Source organism: Sorex fumeus, unplaced genomic scaffold, assembly GCF_029834395.1.
Source record: "Sorex fumeus unplaced genomic scaffold, SorFum_2.1 ptg000001l, whole genome shotgun sequence".
Lineage (NCBI taxonomy): Eukaryota > Metazoa > Chordata > Mammalia > Eulipotyphla > Soricidae > Sorex > Sorex fumeus.
The window spans coordinates 1,647,907-1,664,858 of record NW_026606058.1 but is presented as its reverse complement, the minus strand read 5'-3'; the positions used below and the strand labels follow the sequence as shown (position 1 = coordinate 1,664,858).

Genomic DNA, 16,952 nt, shown 5'->3' with positions numbered 1-16,952 from the left:
GATTCCCCTTCAGGAAGGATTCCAGGTCATGAGCTGTCAAAGCAGGCTCTCCACCCGGCTTTCAGAAGAACCTGGTGGCCAGGTCAAGGTCAGATGCAGGGATATCTCCGAGGAGCGAGGGGCGCGGGGCCAGTGGCAGAGGCTGCTGCTGAGAGCCACGTTCTCGCAAGCACTGGGTGGCTCACAGTGGTCCACAGGACCCAGTAGCCAAGACTTTAAACAAAACCTTTTTTGTTTAAAACCCTGCATCACTGGCCGACCAGGTACGATGGGGCCCTCACAGTTGTCAAGGGTGCAGGTTTTTGGGTGAGAGGGAATGACTGCAGAAGACAGCTCTGATTTTCTGTTCACTTCAACGGGAAGACCTGAGAACGTGGGAAGCTTCGAGCTCTCTCTTCCAGGAACGAACACAAGGAATTGCGAGTTTGAAATCGGGGCCACCCAGTGGCCCTGGGGCAGAGGCAAAGGGCAGGTACCTGAGCTAGGACGGGCAGGTTGGTGTCACACTCGGGCAGCAGAGCTACCACTCATGCCATCTCCCTGACCCCAGGACTAAGAAAATTCTTTAAAAGACTGCAATGGAAAGAAGGAAGCGAAGTGCTCTAACACTTGCTATGAACCCAACAGACCCGGGCTACAGTGGCTTAGCCCGCACACTCTTGACACAAAGGCTGCAGTCTTTGCCATCTGTTGCCCCTTCCACCCACATCTCAGCTTGGGCTCTTGCCTTGAGAACAAAAGAATGGAAGAATATACATGATGTCTGCAATACTCATTGCTTCATAAATCTACCTTCTTACACCGGTCACCTCAAACTTTTATTTTTTTGCTTTTGGGGTCACACCTGGCAATGCACAGGGGTTACTCCTGGTTCATGCACTCAGGAATTACTCCTGGTTCATGCACTCAGGAATTACTCCTGGTTCATGCACTCAGGAATTACTCCTGGTTCATGCACTCAGGAATTACTCCTGGTTCATGCACTCAGGAATTACTCCTGGTTCATGCACTCAGGAATTACTCCTGGTGGTGCTCAGGGGACCATATGGGATGCTGGGAATCGAACCTGGGTTGGCCGCGTGCAAGGCAAACACCCTACCCGCTGTGCTATCGCTCCAGCCCCCTCACCTCAAACTTTTAACTAAGGTTTTTTTTTTTTTTCCTTTCACTCTGTTTGGATGGGGGTAGGGAAAATAGGATATTAACTTCAGTACTTCAAGGTGGGTCTCCCTCTCTGAGGCTTGCCTATTCTGAGGTCTGTCTATACAGTCCTGAGTTATTACTCAGTCATTGTGAAGAGCAGCTGACTGAACCTGCCCTGTTACTCATAAACAAGTATGACCAACACCCCAACACCCCAAAACCTAAAGGCAGTGAGTTATTGTGTCTGCATCCCTGAGGGGGTAACTCATATACAAGATTAGCTGAAACCACACTCTAGGGAGTCTACACGCAGGAAGGCAGACGAGGAGCCTGGGAGCTGATGCTTTCTGAGGCGGCGGTGAGGAGTCGAAGCAAGATCTGGGTGGGGAAACCAAGAAGCACCAAGAGACGGCCAGATCCCACAGTCAGTCAGCAAAGAACTCACTCCCACTGGGCGTGTTCAGGTGTCTAGTGACACATGTGTGTATCTTCACGTACTCTAGGCTATCTAGAACATTCTATTTGGCCAGTGACCTAGGCGTGGCCAACATGCAGTGACTGTCCCTTTACAGTCCACATTCCTTTTATTAAATCTCACTGGAATGGGGTAGGAGACCAAATTAGGCAGTGTCTGTGAAAAATCACCAACGTCCAGCGAGAAGGCAGATGTGGGTAGATAACTGTGCCAAGAGGTTCCTGACAGCGCGACCCCCCAGTTCAACTCTTGCTTTCAAGAGTCCTTTGCTTGCAATGGAAACACTCTTGGAAGCCATAAGATTATAAATGCACATGGTATAATCCACTCCAGGAACATCATAACATGGCATAGTCGCCGGCAGTCCTTTCAGATCGGAGTTAGACAAAGCATCAAAGAGGTTCGGCGGCCTTTAGTGACACTGAGTGCAGGAATCAGGAGACGGCTGGACAAGATCAACGGGAGAGTGGAAAAGGGAACCGACAACAAAGGCAACCAGACTTTATTGAACTGGAAAACAGAAAGCAGTACCAGGGACAAAGATTTAAAAGGGGGAAAAAAGTGAGGGAAATAACTGGAGGGGGAAACGCAAGTAGACCCAAGGAAAGGACAAGACGGGTGGTCTGTGGGGCCCCCTGTGTGCCTCAGAGACGCGCAGGCCTTCCCGACTTTGACGAAACTCCAGCACAAACAGATCGTGAGAGAGAGATCCAGCCTTTCCTTTCTGATCTCTGGAGCTGGTTTTGCCTTCGGCCCTGGAGTCACAAAGGATTTTGGGTGGACAACACGGAGGGTTTCCGAATCCAGGCTTGCTCCACCAAGTAGTAGATTCGGCTCTGCGAGGCGGCGTCTCCTATTCGCACTCACCAGAAATATCAGAGGCCCTCGGTCCAAGCCCCACATCTCAAAGAAAAATATCAAACCTTTAGAATTTGTTATTTTATTAAATGGTATTAATACACATTTCAAAAGGATTTCATTGTTGACCCCCCTGGAGCCAGGACTTGCTTTCCATACTGAACACATGAGACTATATTAACCCGACAGATCTAATTTTTATCTTAACAGTGACCTTACTCATGTGAAAAAAAAATGGGGGGGGGGCTTGTAAAAGGGGCGGGGGGGGAGAAAAAAAATAGCCGGGGTGGAGAAGTATCGTACAGCAGCTTCAAAACAGTATCAGCTGAAGCTTAGTTCTGCATGAACCAATAACTTCAGGAATAAGTTTATCTGCAATGAGGAAGCAGTACAGATTGGCATCAGCCAGACAGGTCTGCTGTACCATCAAGTTCATACACAGTATTCCTGGGACCAGAAATCGAAGTCCAGCCAGCAGCCCATTTGAACCTTCCTAGAATAAAGCCAGACTCTGTTTACTGACAACTTTGGGGAAGCAGGGAAGAGAAGAGAGGTCATATCTCTGCGCTGGAGAAACTCAAGGCTGGTTCTGATACTAAGTCACTGGGGGCAGGGCCCAGGGCACGCACGCCCACCGCTCCTGTCTTCGTGTCACAGTGAGCACCGGCACCCCGAGCACCCACTTCTCACAGCCTGCACTTGTGAATCATGTCCTTGCTAAGACACACTGTGTGATGCTTTCTTTAAAAAATAGCTTGTTTATTGTTTTAAACTCAGGTTGAAATACAAAAGTCATTGAGTGAGTTTTAAATCACAGACACAGAAAGAATAAAACCCCCTTTGTTTCATGTTATGAAGACCAGAATTCTTTTTTTTGTTGTACTATATCACATATGTACATTGTCATCTGACTGACTGCAGACAGGTATCCTAGAAGTTAATAGCCAAGAGTCACATACAAATCCTCACGTCCACTCTGAAACAAACACACCAAGGATTCTGTGGCTTAAAAAATAAAATCTTCCACACGCCAAAAATACAAAAACAAACAAAAAAACCCCAACACTCCCCCCACCCCACCCCCAACTCATAAAAGTCCATTTTTTAAACTACACCAGTTCTTCCTTTCATGCTTTTTTGAGGATAATTATTTTGAGGATAATTACCCTGTCCGACACTCAGGAAGCCACTTTCCTCTTATCCCCACATTTTCTGACAAATTCAAATGGTCAGAGAGCTTTTTCAAGTAAACACTACTTTCAGCTTAAACAAGAGCAGCAGAAAGAATTCACATTCTTTTATTCTAGAGTAAAAAATATTTCACTTAATTTCTGGGGGCAAAAATCTATCAATAGTTTTCAGCAGAATAGAATTCTCACCGCCCTCCCCTCCCCCTCTCCCCTGAACAAACGTCTTCGGACTCAGCTTTGCTTGACCGTCTCTTTTCTTTTCCACCCTCTCTCTCCTACCTCGTTATATAGAAGGTCGTGGCAGCACACATTTTCATGGAGAGAACGGTAAGGCTCGACAAACTCAAAGAAGCAACATTTGGCTTAAGATCAGAAACACATTAGGGAGATGAGTCCACGAACAAGTGCAGCGTTCTACCACGGAACACACAGAAACCCGCAAAAGTAACGTGGAATAAACACACGGAAGCCCTCAGCTGCTGAGTGCGCACCTGGTTCCGGGTGCTGTTTCTGGAAAGCGAGTTTAGTCTGAGACAGAGAAATCACCTTCTGTCGCGACCTCGCCCCCACCTCCGACCGTCGTATTCCACTGGAGGAACCCAGAAGCAGCCTGAACTTCCTAGAGTAGTAATCTGACAAGCTGGAGGCAAGATCGAACTTGCTCCGACACCCCAGTAATGCAGCACGTGCTGTTTATTCGTCCAGAGGGAGGCTAACAGGATGCAGCTTAGGGGTCACTATCAAACAACAGAAAGCAGTCAAACGACGTTTGCTTTTCTGTGGCCCGAGATACAGATACAAACACAGCGCAGTGGTTTCCTTCCCAGTGCCGTGGGAGAAGAAAAGCACTTTTTTCCGAGTAAAATGACTAAGGGCAGAGCCATCATTTCCTGCTGGGAGTGGACATGAGTGAGGTGGGTGGATTTGTAGTCACCTCCAGCCTGTCCCCGTTTGGATGCAACTAAGCGCTACTTATCACCAAGGTACATCTGCACATGAAGGTCATGCAGAGCCGCTGCTGAGCCTCGTCCTCGAAAGATCAGGAATAACAGGACGTGGCACGGGCAGAAGGAAGATCAAAGAAGGCAACGGGCTCCCCACTGGGTTCCAGCGCCCTCGCCCACCGGGTAGGGCTGTGCTCAAATGTCTCCCAGTGAGGTGGAATCCAGGGAGGGAATTTCAGAGCACCTTTGTGGCAATCATCAGTCCCAGGGATTTTCACCAAAGTCTAAGGGAAACAGAGAAAGAGACACACGGGAAGGAGCCACCTGGTACTCGAGGGCCAGGCAGGTGCGTCAGCCACAACTGGTCCCCCCCTCTAACTGCTGCTGCTTCCGGAAACCCTCAGTTCAATTCAGTGTCCTCCCCGGCACCCCAAGGAGAAGGAACTTTCACACTAGCACAGGAGGAGGCTTCAGCTCCCCGAGTTTTACCGCCGGATGATACTTTAGAAGTGGGTGGTTGGGGGAAAAAAAAAGCCAAGGAGAAAGGACTCGATTTTGACAAGGCTTTAAAGTGAAACAAAACAAGGCAAAGCAAAACAGACCCGAGTCTCCCACATTTCCCCCCGGCCACCCCTCCTGCCCCGGCAGACACGCAGGGAAGGGAGGGACCGGCCGGTGGCTGGCCACTAGGCTGGAGAGCAGACAGACAGGCAGTGCCCGTCCACTTGCTGCTTGAGAGCCAAGCCCCAAAGAACACCCCAACATCGAACGCATCGTTTTCTGCACTGGCAGACGTTTTATTTCAGATGTGAGACTCTTCCACAGCTGGACAAAAGACGTCATTCTCCTGCCCCCCGATCCTGGCCGCGCAGAGAGGCTGGTCGTGTCTCTCTGCGGGCTCCCCGACACCCCCCGTTAGAAACAGGGACCACTCCGGTGTGGCGGGCAGGCAGGTGCGGCAGGAGGCGGGCGACTGGACGAGAGTGGAACGTGAGCACTGACCACGTCCGCCCCAGGAGGGAGGAGGCCCTTACGTCCTATCAACCAAAAACAAAGCCGGGAAACAAAAGGAACCGGAAACCAAACTCCTACTGGCAATGCTCTCTAGACCGCTCGCTCCCGTCAGTACCTGGGAGGGAAGAACGGGCGTTTTGGTGCAAAGAACGGCGGGCCCCGGGCGAAGGGCGGCCGGGGTCTCTTGAGGCTGTGGAAGGGGTCTCTGCCGACGAAAGGCTCCCGCGGCCGGAAGTCGGGCCGGGGGTTCCGCAGGAGCATGCCGCTGCGGCTCAGGGTGTCTCTGTGGGAGGGGCCCAGGGGCGCGCTGCTGCCGGTCGTGCCCGCGCCCAAGTGCTCCAGGGAGTGGGCGGGCAGGCTCAGGGCCTCGCGCGCGCGGCCCAGCCCCGGGCCGTTGAGGTCCCGCTGGGCGGGCGCCGCGTGGTCCCTGGGGCCGGCCAGCACCCCGAAATGCTCGGCCAGGGCCCCGGGCAGGAGGGCCCCGTGGTCCTTGGGGAAGAGCGCCGCCACCGCGCCCGCCACCCCGTGCTCGGCCAGGGCCGGGGCCGGGAAGGGCACGACGCCGGCGTGGTCCACGGCGGCCGGCGGGGGCGGCGGCGCGGCGAAGGGGACCCCGCCGCCCCCCGCGGCGCCGTGGTCCCCGGGCGGCGGCGGCGGCGGGGGCCGGGGCCGCGAAGGGGACCCCGCCGTGGTCCCCGGGCGGGGCGGCCTCCTTGGCGAAGGGGCCGGCCAGGTCCACGGCGGGCAGGTGCGCGGGCGCCTCGCGCGGGAAGAGGCCCCCGTGGTCCGCGGGCGGCGCGGCGGCGGCGGGGGGCGCGGGCCCCACGGGCTCCCGCGCGAAGGGCTCCAGGGCGCCGGGGCCCGGGCGGCGCTCGAAGGAGGAGTTGAAGCCGCCGCCCCCCGCGCGGAAGCCGCCCGCGCCCTCGGGGAAGGGGGGCGCCCGCTCCGCGTAGGCCGCGGCCTTGAAGCCCGCCAGGCCGCCCGCGCCCCCCAGCTCGGCGGCGCCCGCGGGCCCGTTGTCGAAGGCGCCGCCCGCGCCGCCCAGCTCGAACCAGCCCCCGCGCGCCGCCTCGCGCCCGTGCCCGCGGCCGCCCTTGCCGGGCAGGCGCACCGACTCCACCGTCTGGATGGGCTCCCCCGACATCCTCCGGGCCGCGGCGTTGCGGTAGCCCAGGGTCTCGATGGGCGCGCCCTTCTCCTCGGCGCCCTCGGGCGCGTCCGGGCCGGCGGCCGACACGCGCGTCTCGATGCGGAAGCGCTCCTCGGGGGGCGCGGGCTCCGGCGCCAGCGCCCCGCGGCCGCCCAGGCCCCCGCCCTCGGCCGCGCCCGGCCCGAAGAGCGGCTCCTCCGCGGGCTTGCGCGAGGCGTTCTTGAGCATGTTCTTGAACTCCACGGCCGAGGCGGAGGAGATGCCCGCGGCCAGCGCCTTGTCCACGGCCGCGGCGGCCTGCGGCGAGAAGAGCGCGCGGGGCGGGCCGGCGCGCGGGGACTCGGGGTAGGGCTTGGCGGGCAGCCCCAGGCCGCCGTGGCCGGCGTCGGGGCCGAAGAAGGCGTCGCTCTTGCCCGGGGACGGGGAGCGCTCGGCGCCCGGCTCGGCGCCCGGCAGGCCGAAGGGCCCGAAGAGCGCGGGCGGGGAGGCCAGGAGGTCGCAGGCGTCGCCGGCGTCCAGGAGGGCGCGCACGGCGGCGGGGAAGGCCGCCTTGGCCGCGAACTCCGGCGCCCGGTGGCTGTAGCTGGACAGGATGGGCTGGAAGTCGGCCGCCTCCGGGAGCTTGCTGGCCTTCAGGATGGACTTGGCCGGCTTCTTCTCCAGGTTCATCATGGCAGAGGGCGGCGGGCCCGAGTACTCGAAGTCCCGGTAGTCCTCGTCCTCCTGGAAAGGCGCGTCCGGGAAGAACTTCTCCTGCGGGGCGTCCATCAGCGCGGCGGGCCTCTCCAGGCCGTCCGGGGGCGGCTTGTAGGGGGACTCGCCGCCCAGGCCGAAGGCGCGGAAGGGGGCCGCCGAGCTGGGGCGCTCCCGGGGAAACGGCTCCTCCCGGCCCGGGGGCGGCGAGCGCGTGCTGCTGGGCGTGGACGAGCCAGGGCTGATGAGTTTCGAGAGCAGGGACATGGTGTCCACGCCGCCGGACGCGGGCTTGTCCATCATCTCGTCCTGCGTCGGCGTCCCGCTCCGCTCGTCCCGCACAGGCGTCCCGTCGATGTTGTCCACGGCGGCGCTGCTGGGGCCGCGCGGGAAGTCGGCGGGGTTGCTCTCGGCCGGGGTGCTGGCCCCCAGGCTGCTCAGGATGGGGATGTTCAAGTTCAGGCCGCTGAAGCCCGGGTTCCCCTTGAGGAAGTTGTGGATCTTCATCTCCAGGCTCGGGGACGTGGACTCCGACTCCAGCTTTGGCTTGGGGGTGTCCGAAGACTGGCACGCCGAGACCGCCGGGGCCGGGGCCGCAGCACCACTGGGCGTCGCATGGGGCCCGGTGAAGCCCAGCGAGTTGGACGGGAGCTTGAAGGGGGTGCCCAGGAGCCCGGGGCCTGGCCCCACGGAAGCCTTGCTGGCCGACGTGGAAGAGACTTCCGAGGCGGCGGAGTTGGGAGAATAGCTGAAGCTTTTGGGCATAAAGGCCTGGGTGCTGGGCGGCAGATTTCTTCCCTTGAGGCTGGGGACGGTGGTGCTGGCGGGGGAAGCCAATGTGCTCTGGGGTGCGGAGTCACTGGCCGGAACGGGGTTCCCAGTCACACTCTGCAGCAGAGATGACAGGCCTGGAGAAACAAAGATTAGAGGGTTTAAACAGAAACTCCCTTCCTCAGTGAGAAACAAAACACCAGTTGGGCTAATGGGATTTTCTCACTGGCTGCAGTGGGAACCAGAGAGACACTTTAAACAAGGCAGATCGGGCCAGACAAACAATGGCTCGATATCACAGAAAACACTGGGGCTATTTACCATTAGAAAGACAGAAAATCACCTAAAACGTTTCCAGTACAGTCTCAGAACAAGCCCAACACGGAACAATGATGGGCAACAGGAAGGGGAGATTTCCGCGTCAGAGTCACTCACCGTTCAACAAGACAAGACAAGTGAAGAAAGGAAGCAGAAATCATTTCAAAAATAACATTTTAAGCCAGTCTTTCTTCGTGTTAGGCGTGTGAAACCGATTCTCTCAATGCACACAGGCACTCTGTCCAAGACTCCTCCTCCGGTCTGTCTCTAATGTGTGTGCGCTATTCCCGGAAGACAGCACGTGTCAAGTGCAGAGATTTCTTCGAATAAGGAACTCTGCTCTGTTGTGCCAGACTGGAGTGAGCTTTGGGGAAACAATCCTTTTAGCTATCGCTCTTGGTTGTGAAAAGTAGCAACATGAAACGAGACCGGCAAGAGCACGGGCCCCTCTAGAAACACAGTCCCCATCACGAGCTTAGCTGGCTTGACCCCGACACAATTGAACCCACTCACTGAGAGACAACATTTTCTCACAAGCACTGAAAAATAACGGGTGGGGGGGTGGGGGGGAGAACAGAGGTAGTAGTTCACCAAACTGCTCCCATAGGAAATCTTTTAGAAAAATATTTGACAAAGAGATAATGGAATATCCCATCAGTTCAATAATATTTTGGAAACTATCATTTCTGTGCTCACAAATAAAAACTTCCCTGGAATTTGTAGGGTTTTTTTTTTTGCTTTCTGGGTCACACCCAGCGGTGCACAGGGGTTATTCCTGGCTCTGCACTCAGGAATTACTCCTGGTGGTGCTTGGGGGACCATATGGGATGCTGGGAGTCGAACCCGGGTCGGTTGCATGCAAGGCAAACACCTTACCCGCTGTGCTATTGCTCCAGCCCCATGGAATTTGTGGTTTTAAATGACATATTAAAAGTGCTTCTCTGTCATGATAAAGTGAAAAAAGTATTTCATGTTACTTAGTTAATATTTCCTCAAAATTTCAACTTTAATCCTCATTTGTTATAAGATTGAGATCTGGAGAACTTTTGAGGTCATCCCATTCTCGTAAGGTTTTTATTTTTTATTTATTTGCTTTTTGGGTCACCCCCAGCAATGCTCAGGGGTTACTCCTGGCTCTGCACTCAGGAATTACTCCTGGCAGTGCTTGGGGGACCATATGAGATGCCAGGGAATGAATCCGGGTCGGCCGCGTGCAAGGCAAACACCCTACCTGCTGTACTATTGCTCTGACCCGTCAGATTTTAAGGAATTTATTTAGGGGACTTCAGGACCACATAGGGCAGGACTGGGGGCTGCCGGGACCAGCACTCAGTGTTGTGTGAGTTTTTATTGTTAAGCAATGTCACCGCAGTATTGTTTCCATTATGCTCTCAGTGAATGACCCTTTTTTCCTGGGGCTGAGGTTCAAATCCAAGGCCCCCTACTTTTAAGCATGCATCCACAGTTATATCCCGGCCTCCCAAATCTCCTTTCATTTCCAAATAGCTTCCTGGCTTTATAATTTTTTCCCTCCAGAACTTGATCAAACCATTACTAGTACTGCTTTAAAAAAAAGTCCTGGTTTGGGGCTGGAGCGATAGCACAGCGGGTAGGGCGTTTGCCTTGCACATGGCCGACCTGGGTTCAATCCCCAGCATTCCATATGGTCCCCAGAGCACCGCCAGGAGTAACCCCTGAGCATCGCTGGGTGTGACCCAAAAAGCAGAAAAAAAAAAAGTCCTGGTTCAAGGAGAACGTACAGGTGGCAACGTGAGTTCAATCCCTGGCTGGTTCTGCATGATGTCCCCCAAGCCCCGCCAGGAGTGATCTCTGGGAAGGCCAGGATAGGTACTGAGCGCTGCAGGGGTGGCCCCAAACCAAAGAAACAAACAAAAACATCAAAAGCAGAAAGCAAGTACGCAGGTAAGCGTCTGCCTTGCACGTGGCCAATCCAGGTTCAATCTCAAACACGGCACCGTTTACGGTTCTCCAGCACTGCCAGGAGTGATCTCCGAGAATAGAGCCAGGATCCCTGGGCACTGGGCCAGCAGTCATCTGGAAAGCCTCTACATCACACACACACACACACACACACACACACACACACACACACACACACACAAAGCAAGAACTCCAGTTCTTTGAGTCATCTCCCTGATTTTGAAATTTCAGTTCTTTTAACTTGTATCTGGATATTTGGACCATCCCCAGCAGTACTCATGGTCTACTCACTTCTGGGTCTGTGCTCAGGGGACATGACGCTGGGATTGAACCCAACCTTCCACACGCAAAGCGGGCACTCAGCTCATTGAGCTATCTCTCTGAGCCTATCATACAATTTTTTTTGATGGGGGGGGGGTCATAGCTGGCTTTAACTCCTGGCTCTGCATTCAAGGACCACTCTTGGTGGGCTGGGGGAACACATGGAATGCCAAGGATCGAACCCGGGCTGGCCGCAAGCAAGGCAAAATGTGGTAGTCACTGTGCTATCACTCTGACCCCTAACCTGATTTTTAAAAGATATTTCAGCACATCTTTCAGAGACTGTGGGGTAAGTTCTTCAAAAAGACCACTGAGCAATAACTGAGATTTCTGTTGGCAGGTGAAACAGTTTCTCACTATAAAATGTTACTTTTCTTCCACCTTTTTCTCTCGACAAGCCAAACCTGGGGCCAGAATGACAGTACAGCATGTAGGCTATTCGCCTTGCACATGTATGATCCAGGTTTAATCCCCAGCACCCCATTTGATCCCCAAGCCCCACCAGGAGTGATCCCTGAGAGCAGAGACACCTCGGGTATGGTCCGAAAACAAAACCAAAAGCCCAAGTAAACCAAGCCAAACATTGTCCCTGGGGACTCCTTTGTGCTGAAAATATATAAAGAAAGGCTTTGATTCTGTCCCCCTTCAGAGGTTTTGAGGAAACAGCTATTTCAGCTGCTGGGTAAAGTTCTTTGGAGAATTCCATTCCATAAGGTGATAAAACATGACACACTACTCTTTCCTTAGATTGTCTGAAAACACCCCTAGTTCTGCTGGAGAGTTAGCGGATGAAGAAGTCCTGATGATACCGTTTCAGCAACTGCTGAAACGACCTTCATCCTGATGAACCCTCCTTCCTGTACGCTCGCCAAGCATGGCACCCAGAGTTGTGGAGCCCAGACTTCTCCACTGAGAGAGAGTCCAAGGGACGGTGAGGATGGAGGGAAAACACAGCGAGGCTTTTGTTCTGTTTGGGGTCCAAGGGTCTAAATCCAGGGTCTCACAGACGCATACCCCTGGCTCTCACAGTGATTAATTACTGTAACTGCAATGTGCTGACAGACAAGAGACTGGTAGGCAGAAACTATACATGGCCAATCTCAAACTAATTCTTGTGAAATGACTTGTGTGAAATGCTCTATGGCACTACTACTTGGCCGTGGGCTGTGCTTATTTAATACTACTTAGTTCTGTGTAAAATAAAACTTTGTTTTGGGGCCACACCAGGCTCTGCATTCAGCGACCACTCCTAGAGGACCAGACAGGTGCTAGGGACTGAACTGGGTCAGCTGTGTACAAGGCAAGCACCCGCCCTGCTGTGCGACTGCTCTAGCCCCACTCTCCTATATTGTAAGATCAAGCTCACTAAAGCATGCTTGATTTACAAAATAGTTCTAGGCATAAGAAGACCAACAGTCTAGTAGGGCCAGAGAGACAGTACACAGGGAACAGCATTTCACTTGCACACGGACGACCCTGGCTTGATCCTCGGCACCACACACAGTTCCCTGATTGCCACCAGGAAAGGGAGGGAAAAGGGAGAGGAGGAAAGGAGGGAGGAATTTCAATTGTCGCTATTCCGACTGCAACAGGTCTTTCTTCTTGGCTTTGGCGCTGTTACCATTCCAGGTTTGATTCTTTGCTGCTCAGATGCAGCAGGCCCGGCACCCATGCCCAGACTGTACCATCGCTAAGTGTCCCCCGGCAGCTCCTCACCGGGACATGTGAAACAAGAGTATGCCACCACACTGAAAAGACTCTTCTGGGATTCGCGGTATCTACCTCTCATGACCACACAGTGGCTTAAATGAAGCTGCATCTGTACCTGGAGGGCCTGAAAAAGACCACGAGTAGGGGACAGTGTTGGGTACAAAACAGATAAAAAGTGAGCAGAGAATCAATTTTGGTAGAGATTACAGGTGGGCGGAAGCAGGACGAAGCAGAAACCACTTTTCTATAAATAGAGGCACTTAATGAAGTGCCTGCAGAAACACAAGATAATCACTTCTCACAGAGTGCGATCCCACGCGGCCCTTTCTCGCTGTCTCAGCCAGGGTAAACATGAAAATACATGAGCACCCTGACCTGCTACCGCTGGGATAAATGCCCCTAAGGAGTGACAGTGTGGGGCACTTGAAAAAAAATCTGGCTTTCGCCTTGCTCATTCCCGAACACACAGATGCGCGGCCCGTGAGGGGCAGAGCGCCGCTCACTCAGCCTTATTTTCCGGGTACTGCAAGTCTCTTTCCGCTCTGGCATCTCAGAGTCCTCTCAATGCCAGCCTGTGGGTGACAAGACAGACTCTACAGAGAAAAATGAATGACGGCGCACTTCACGGCACCGGCCTCCCCGGAGACAGCCCTGGCCCGGGCCAGCGTCCCGCACTGGTGCTTTACCTTGCAGCGTGGGGGCTGACGGGGCCTGGGTTTTTGACAGAGCAGACAGAATGCTCTCGGGGCTGATGTCCACCTTTGAGAGGATATTCGCCAGAGGGTTGTGAGATGTGGTGGCGGCAGCAGCAGCGGTGGTGGCTACAGCGGCGGCGGGCACGGGAGGTTTCAGGCCGGCACTGAGGTTGCTGGGACTCGTAGGAGTTCCTGGAGACGGTCTCGGTGCAGGACTGACCCCTGCTGGCAGAAAAACGAACTCAAGGAAATGCAACTCAAAAGGACCTCTCCGTTCACAACGCATGCCACTCACTCTTCTGTCACTGATCGGCAAAGGGTCCCAGATGTTGATTTGTACAAAGAAAAGTGGAGACGGAAATCTGTTTCTGCGTGTCTGAAACACCCCTAAAGCAACGAGCTGCCAAGTTTTCTTATCTACAACAAAGAGCTACTCAGTTTTCTTGCATGGGTCTCAGTTTGGAGAACCGTGATCGCAGGAGACTGGAACTCACTTCTGTTTAAAACCAGAAGGGCACCTTTACCTCCTGCAGGTGATGGTGCAGGGATGTCGAGACCAGGTCACTGTCTAACTTGGTCACTGCATATGTCTCTGGGACGGATAATTACTGAGGTCACCCTCTTTCCACAATCAGACTTTCCAACACAAGCGTCAGGTCTGGGTTACAGGGCACCAGCGGGATGCTGGGTTCGGCGCCCCCACCCCCCGCAACAAATGACCTACGAGCACAGTCAGGTCTGGGCTCCCCACCTTCAAAAGCAAATACCACAAAAACCACTGGGTTTATTTTTAAACAAGAAAAAATAAATAAGAGAAAATAAATTTAAACTTTCTTTTAATGATCAAAAATATGGACAGGTTTTATTTCACAAAGAAAAAACAGATGCTAAAGCAAATAAGAAACTTTAGTCACATAACTAATAATCAAAGGAATACAATTCAAAACAATTTTCAAAGACTGAATTTGATAAAGTTATTATTATTTTTTTGCTTTTTGGGTCGTACCCAGAGATGCTCAGGGGTTACTCCTGCCTCATGCACTCAGGAATTATTCCTGGTGGTGCTCAGGGGACCATATGGGATGCTGGGAATCGAACCCGGGTTGGCTGCATACAAGGCAAACGCCCTATCCCCTGTGCTATCGCTCCAGCCCCTTGATAAAGATTTCAAAAATAAAGTCTTAGAATGAGAAACAATGGAACTTTCATATACTTGATATATAATGCATTTGGGGAGATTATTTTGGTTGTAACGTGGAAAAGACTTTGAAAACCTACATACTGATTCTGTTGGAGAGACAGTTTTAGAAATAGAAATCTAAGGTTGAGTTTTTTGGGTCACAGCCAGCAGTGCTCAGAGGTGCACAGACCTGTCTGCAGACCACACACACAAGCCTGACCCTCTCCCAGGCTCGAAGTATCTCCTGACAAAATGAAGTAACTGACCAGGGCTGGACAGCACTCAGCAGAAACAGCAGTGGCCGCTGCCCGAGAGGAGTGGCGTGTGCAGCTGCTCCGCTTCTGAGTGTTGGTCACGCATCCCACCGATAGTCCAGCTGGAACATGTGCTGTGCAGGGGCCTCCAAAGAGCCCATAGGAAGCATCGCTGGGAGGAGCGAGGAGAGGCTCAGGCCCAGAGCGATAGAACCTCAGGTAAAAGGCAAACACCCAACCCAGCTTCGACCCCTGGCATCCCATAGGGGTCTCCAATCAGCCCAGACTGGTCCCTGAGTTCAGAGCTAGGAGTAAGTCCTGAGCACCATCGTGTATGTCGCCACCGTCACCCCCCCGGAAGAAGCCCATTTAATCATCAGTTCTACTTTTAGTGTCCAGGTTGTCTGTTACAGAGTAATAGTGAAAAGTCAGAAACAAACCCGCTGTCTAAAAATAAAGACAAAGAAATGATCCAATGCTAAGCAGTTTCTGAAAAAAAAAAATGCAGGTGCCCAGAATCCTCGGACCCAAGCACTGAACTAGCACCACCAGTGCAGTATCACTGGGAGTGGTTCTGGCTCCAGAGCACAACTGGGGAGCTACATCCTCCCCCACTCCCCCAATGACAAGGGAGGGATACAGCTCAAGTGGGGGAGCACTGGGCCTTGCACACACGAGGGCCTAGGCTCCACCCTGGCACCACGTCTCTGCCATCTCGAGCAACGCCAGGTGTAGCCCCCGTAGCATTATCATAAAAGTAAAATATGGGGGGGGGGGGGGCAGGCAAAAAGATCATACAGCCGGTAGGGTTGTCTGCCTTGCATGCAGCCGCCCTGAGCTTGGCACCCCGTATGGGCCCCTGACCCTACCAGGAGAGACCTCTGAGCACAGTACAGAAAACTCTGAACCCTGCGGGGTGCAGTTCCAAACAAAAACGATTAAAAACGAAATATACAGGTCAGAGTGATCAGTCAATAAACTAAGCTCATGTCTCGCACGCAGGAGGCCTGGGTTCAATTCCTGGCACCTCACAGAGACCCCTAAGTACCTCTGGTAGTAGCACCCCAGCAACACTGGGCATGGCTCCAAATGCCTGGTTTCAAATCACTGCATTATGCAATGATGGAAAGAAACAGAATCACGAATATCTAAACTCTCCAAACAGTCCTATAATGCAGATAAAGTTTTGGCAGAGACAGCATGATAATGAAGATTTTATTCGCAATTTATTTCATGGACTTTAATTTTTTTTTGGCCTTTCTTTTAATTAGAAACGTACTGAAAAGATTTTTAAAACACACAAACAAATGAATGTTTCCACCGGAGAATTGGAAAGATGTTTTGTTGGCGCTCCTCTGTCCTGGGCTCACTTACCAGTACTTTTCATGACCGATGTCAGGCTGCTCAGGATGGAACTTATCTTGGCCAGATCTACGTTGGCCAGGTTCGGCAGAGCCAGCGCCGGAGAAGGCGAGAGGAGAGAAGTGGCATTCACAGGCTTCGGGGGCGGCGCGGCTGCAGCCACGCTCACAGGCACGGGGGCACAGGAAGGGGCCTTCGAGACACTTTCTGTCGGCTTCGCAGGCACGGACGTGGAGACCGCGGACTTGTCCACAGGCTTCTCCTTTCTGTCCTCAACTGCGAAAACAAAGCGAAGGTGGTGATCGACACTGCACTACTTTCTGGCCCGATTCTGCCAGCAGGAGGCAGTTCCTAAGGTTTCCTGATCAGGCGGTGGGCACAACAAGCACTTTGCTTTTAAAGAAACCCACCCATTTCATGACTTAAAAAAAATGACCTTGGGGCCAGAGTGATAGCACAGCGGGTAGGGCGTTTGCCTTGCACGCAGCCGACCCAGGTTCGATTCCCAGCATCCCATATGGTCCCCTGAGCACCGCCAGGAGTAATTCCCGAGTGCGTGAACCAAGAGTAACACCTGTGCATCGCCGGGTGTGACCCAAAAGGAAAAACCAACCAAACAAACAAACAAAAAAACCCCTATGTTTTTAAGGCCAGACTGATCAATAGTATGGTGGGTAAGGCGTTTGTTTTGCAAGCAGCTGGCACGGTTTAATTCCTGGTATCACATACTGTTCCCTGAACCCTGCTGGGAGCGATCCCTGAGCGTACAGCCAGAAATAAGTCTTGTGGCCCCCAAACAACAGACACACGATCATGCATGTTTATGATTCACTTACCTCTGAGCATTGTTGGGTCTGCGCCCCGCCCCTGCCATTATATACTTTATAATAACAATGCAGATCTTTTTTCTGGTTTTATTACTTAAAATGAATT

The 16,952-nt window shown here is 53.3% G+C and overlaps 1 protein-coding gene across 1 annotated transcript in view; it reads right to left on the bottom strand.

The window, feature by feature from the left end:
* Window positions 1–4,844: 4,844 nt before the first annotated feature.
* RPRD2 (regulation of nuclear pre-mRNA domain containing 2) overlaps window positions 4,845–16,952 on the bottom strand; it is a 68,086-nt gene continuing 55,978 nt past the window's right edge. Inside the window, 4 exon segments of the mRNA XM_056119198.1 lie at window positions 4,845–6,296; window positions 6,298–8,375; window positions 13,215–13,445; window positions 16,032–16,295. Of these exon segments, the coding sequence (XP_055975173.1) occupies window positions 5,733–6,296; window positions 6,298–8,375; window positions 13,215–13,445; window positions 16,032–16,295 (3,137 nt within the window). The 3' untranslated portion in view covers window positions 4,845–5,732.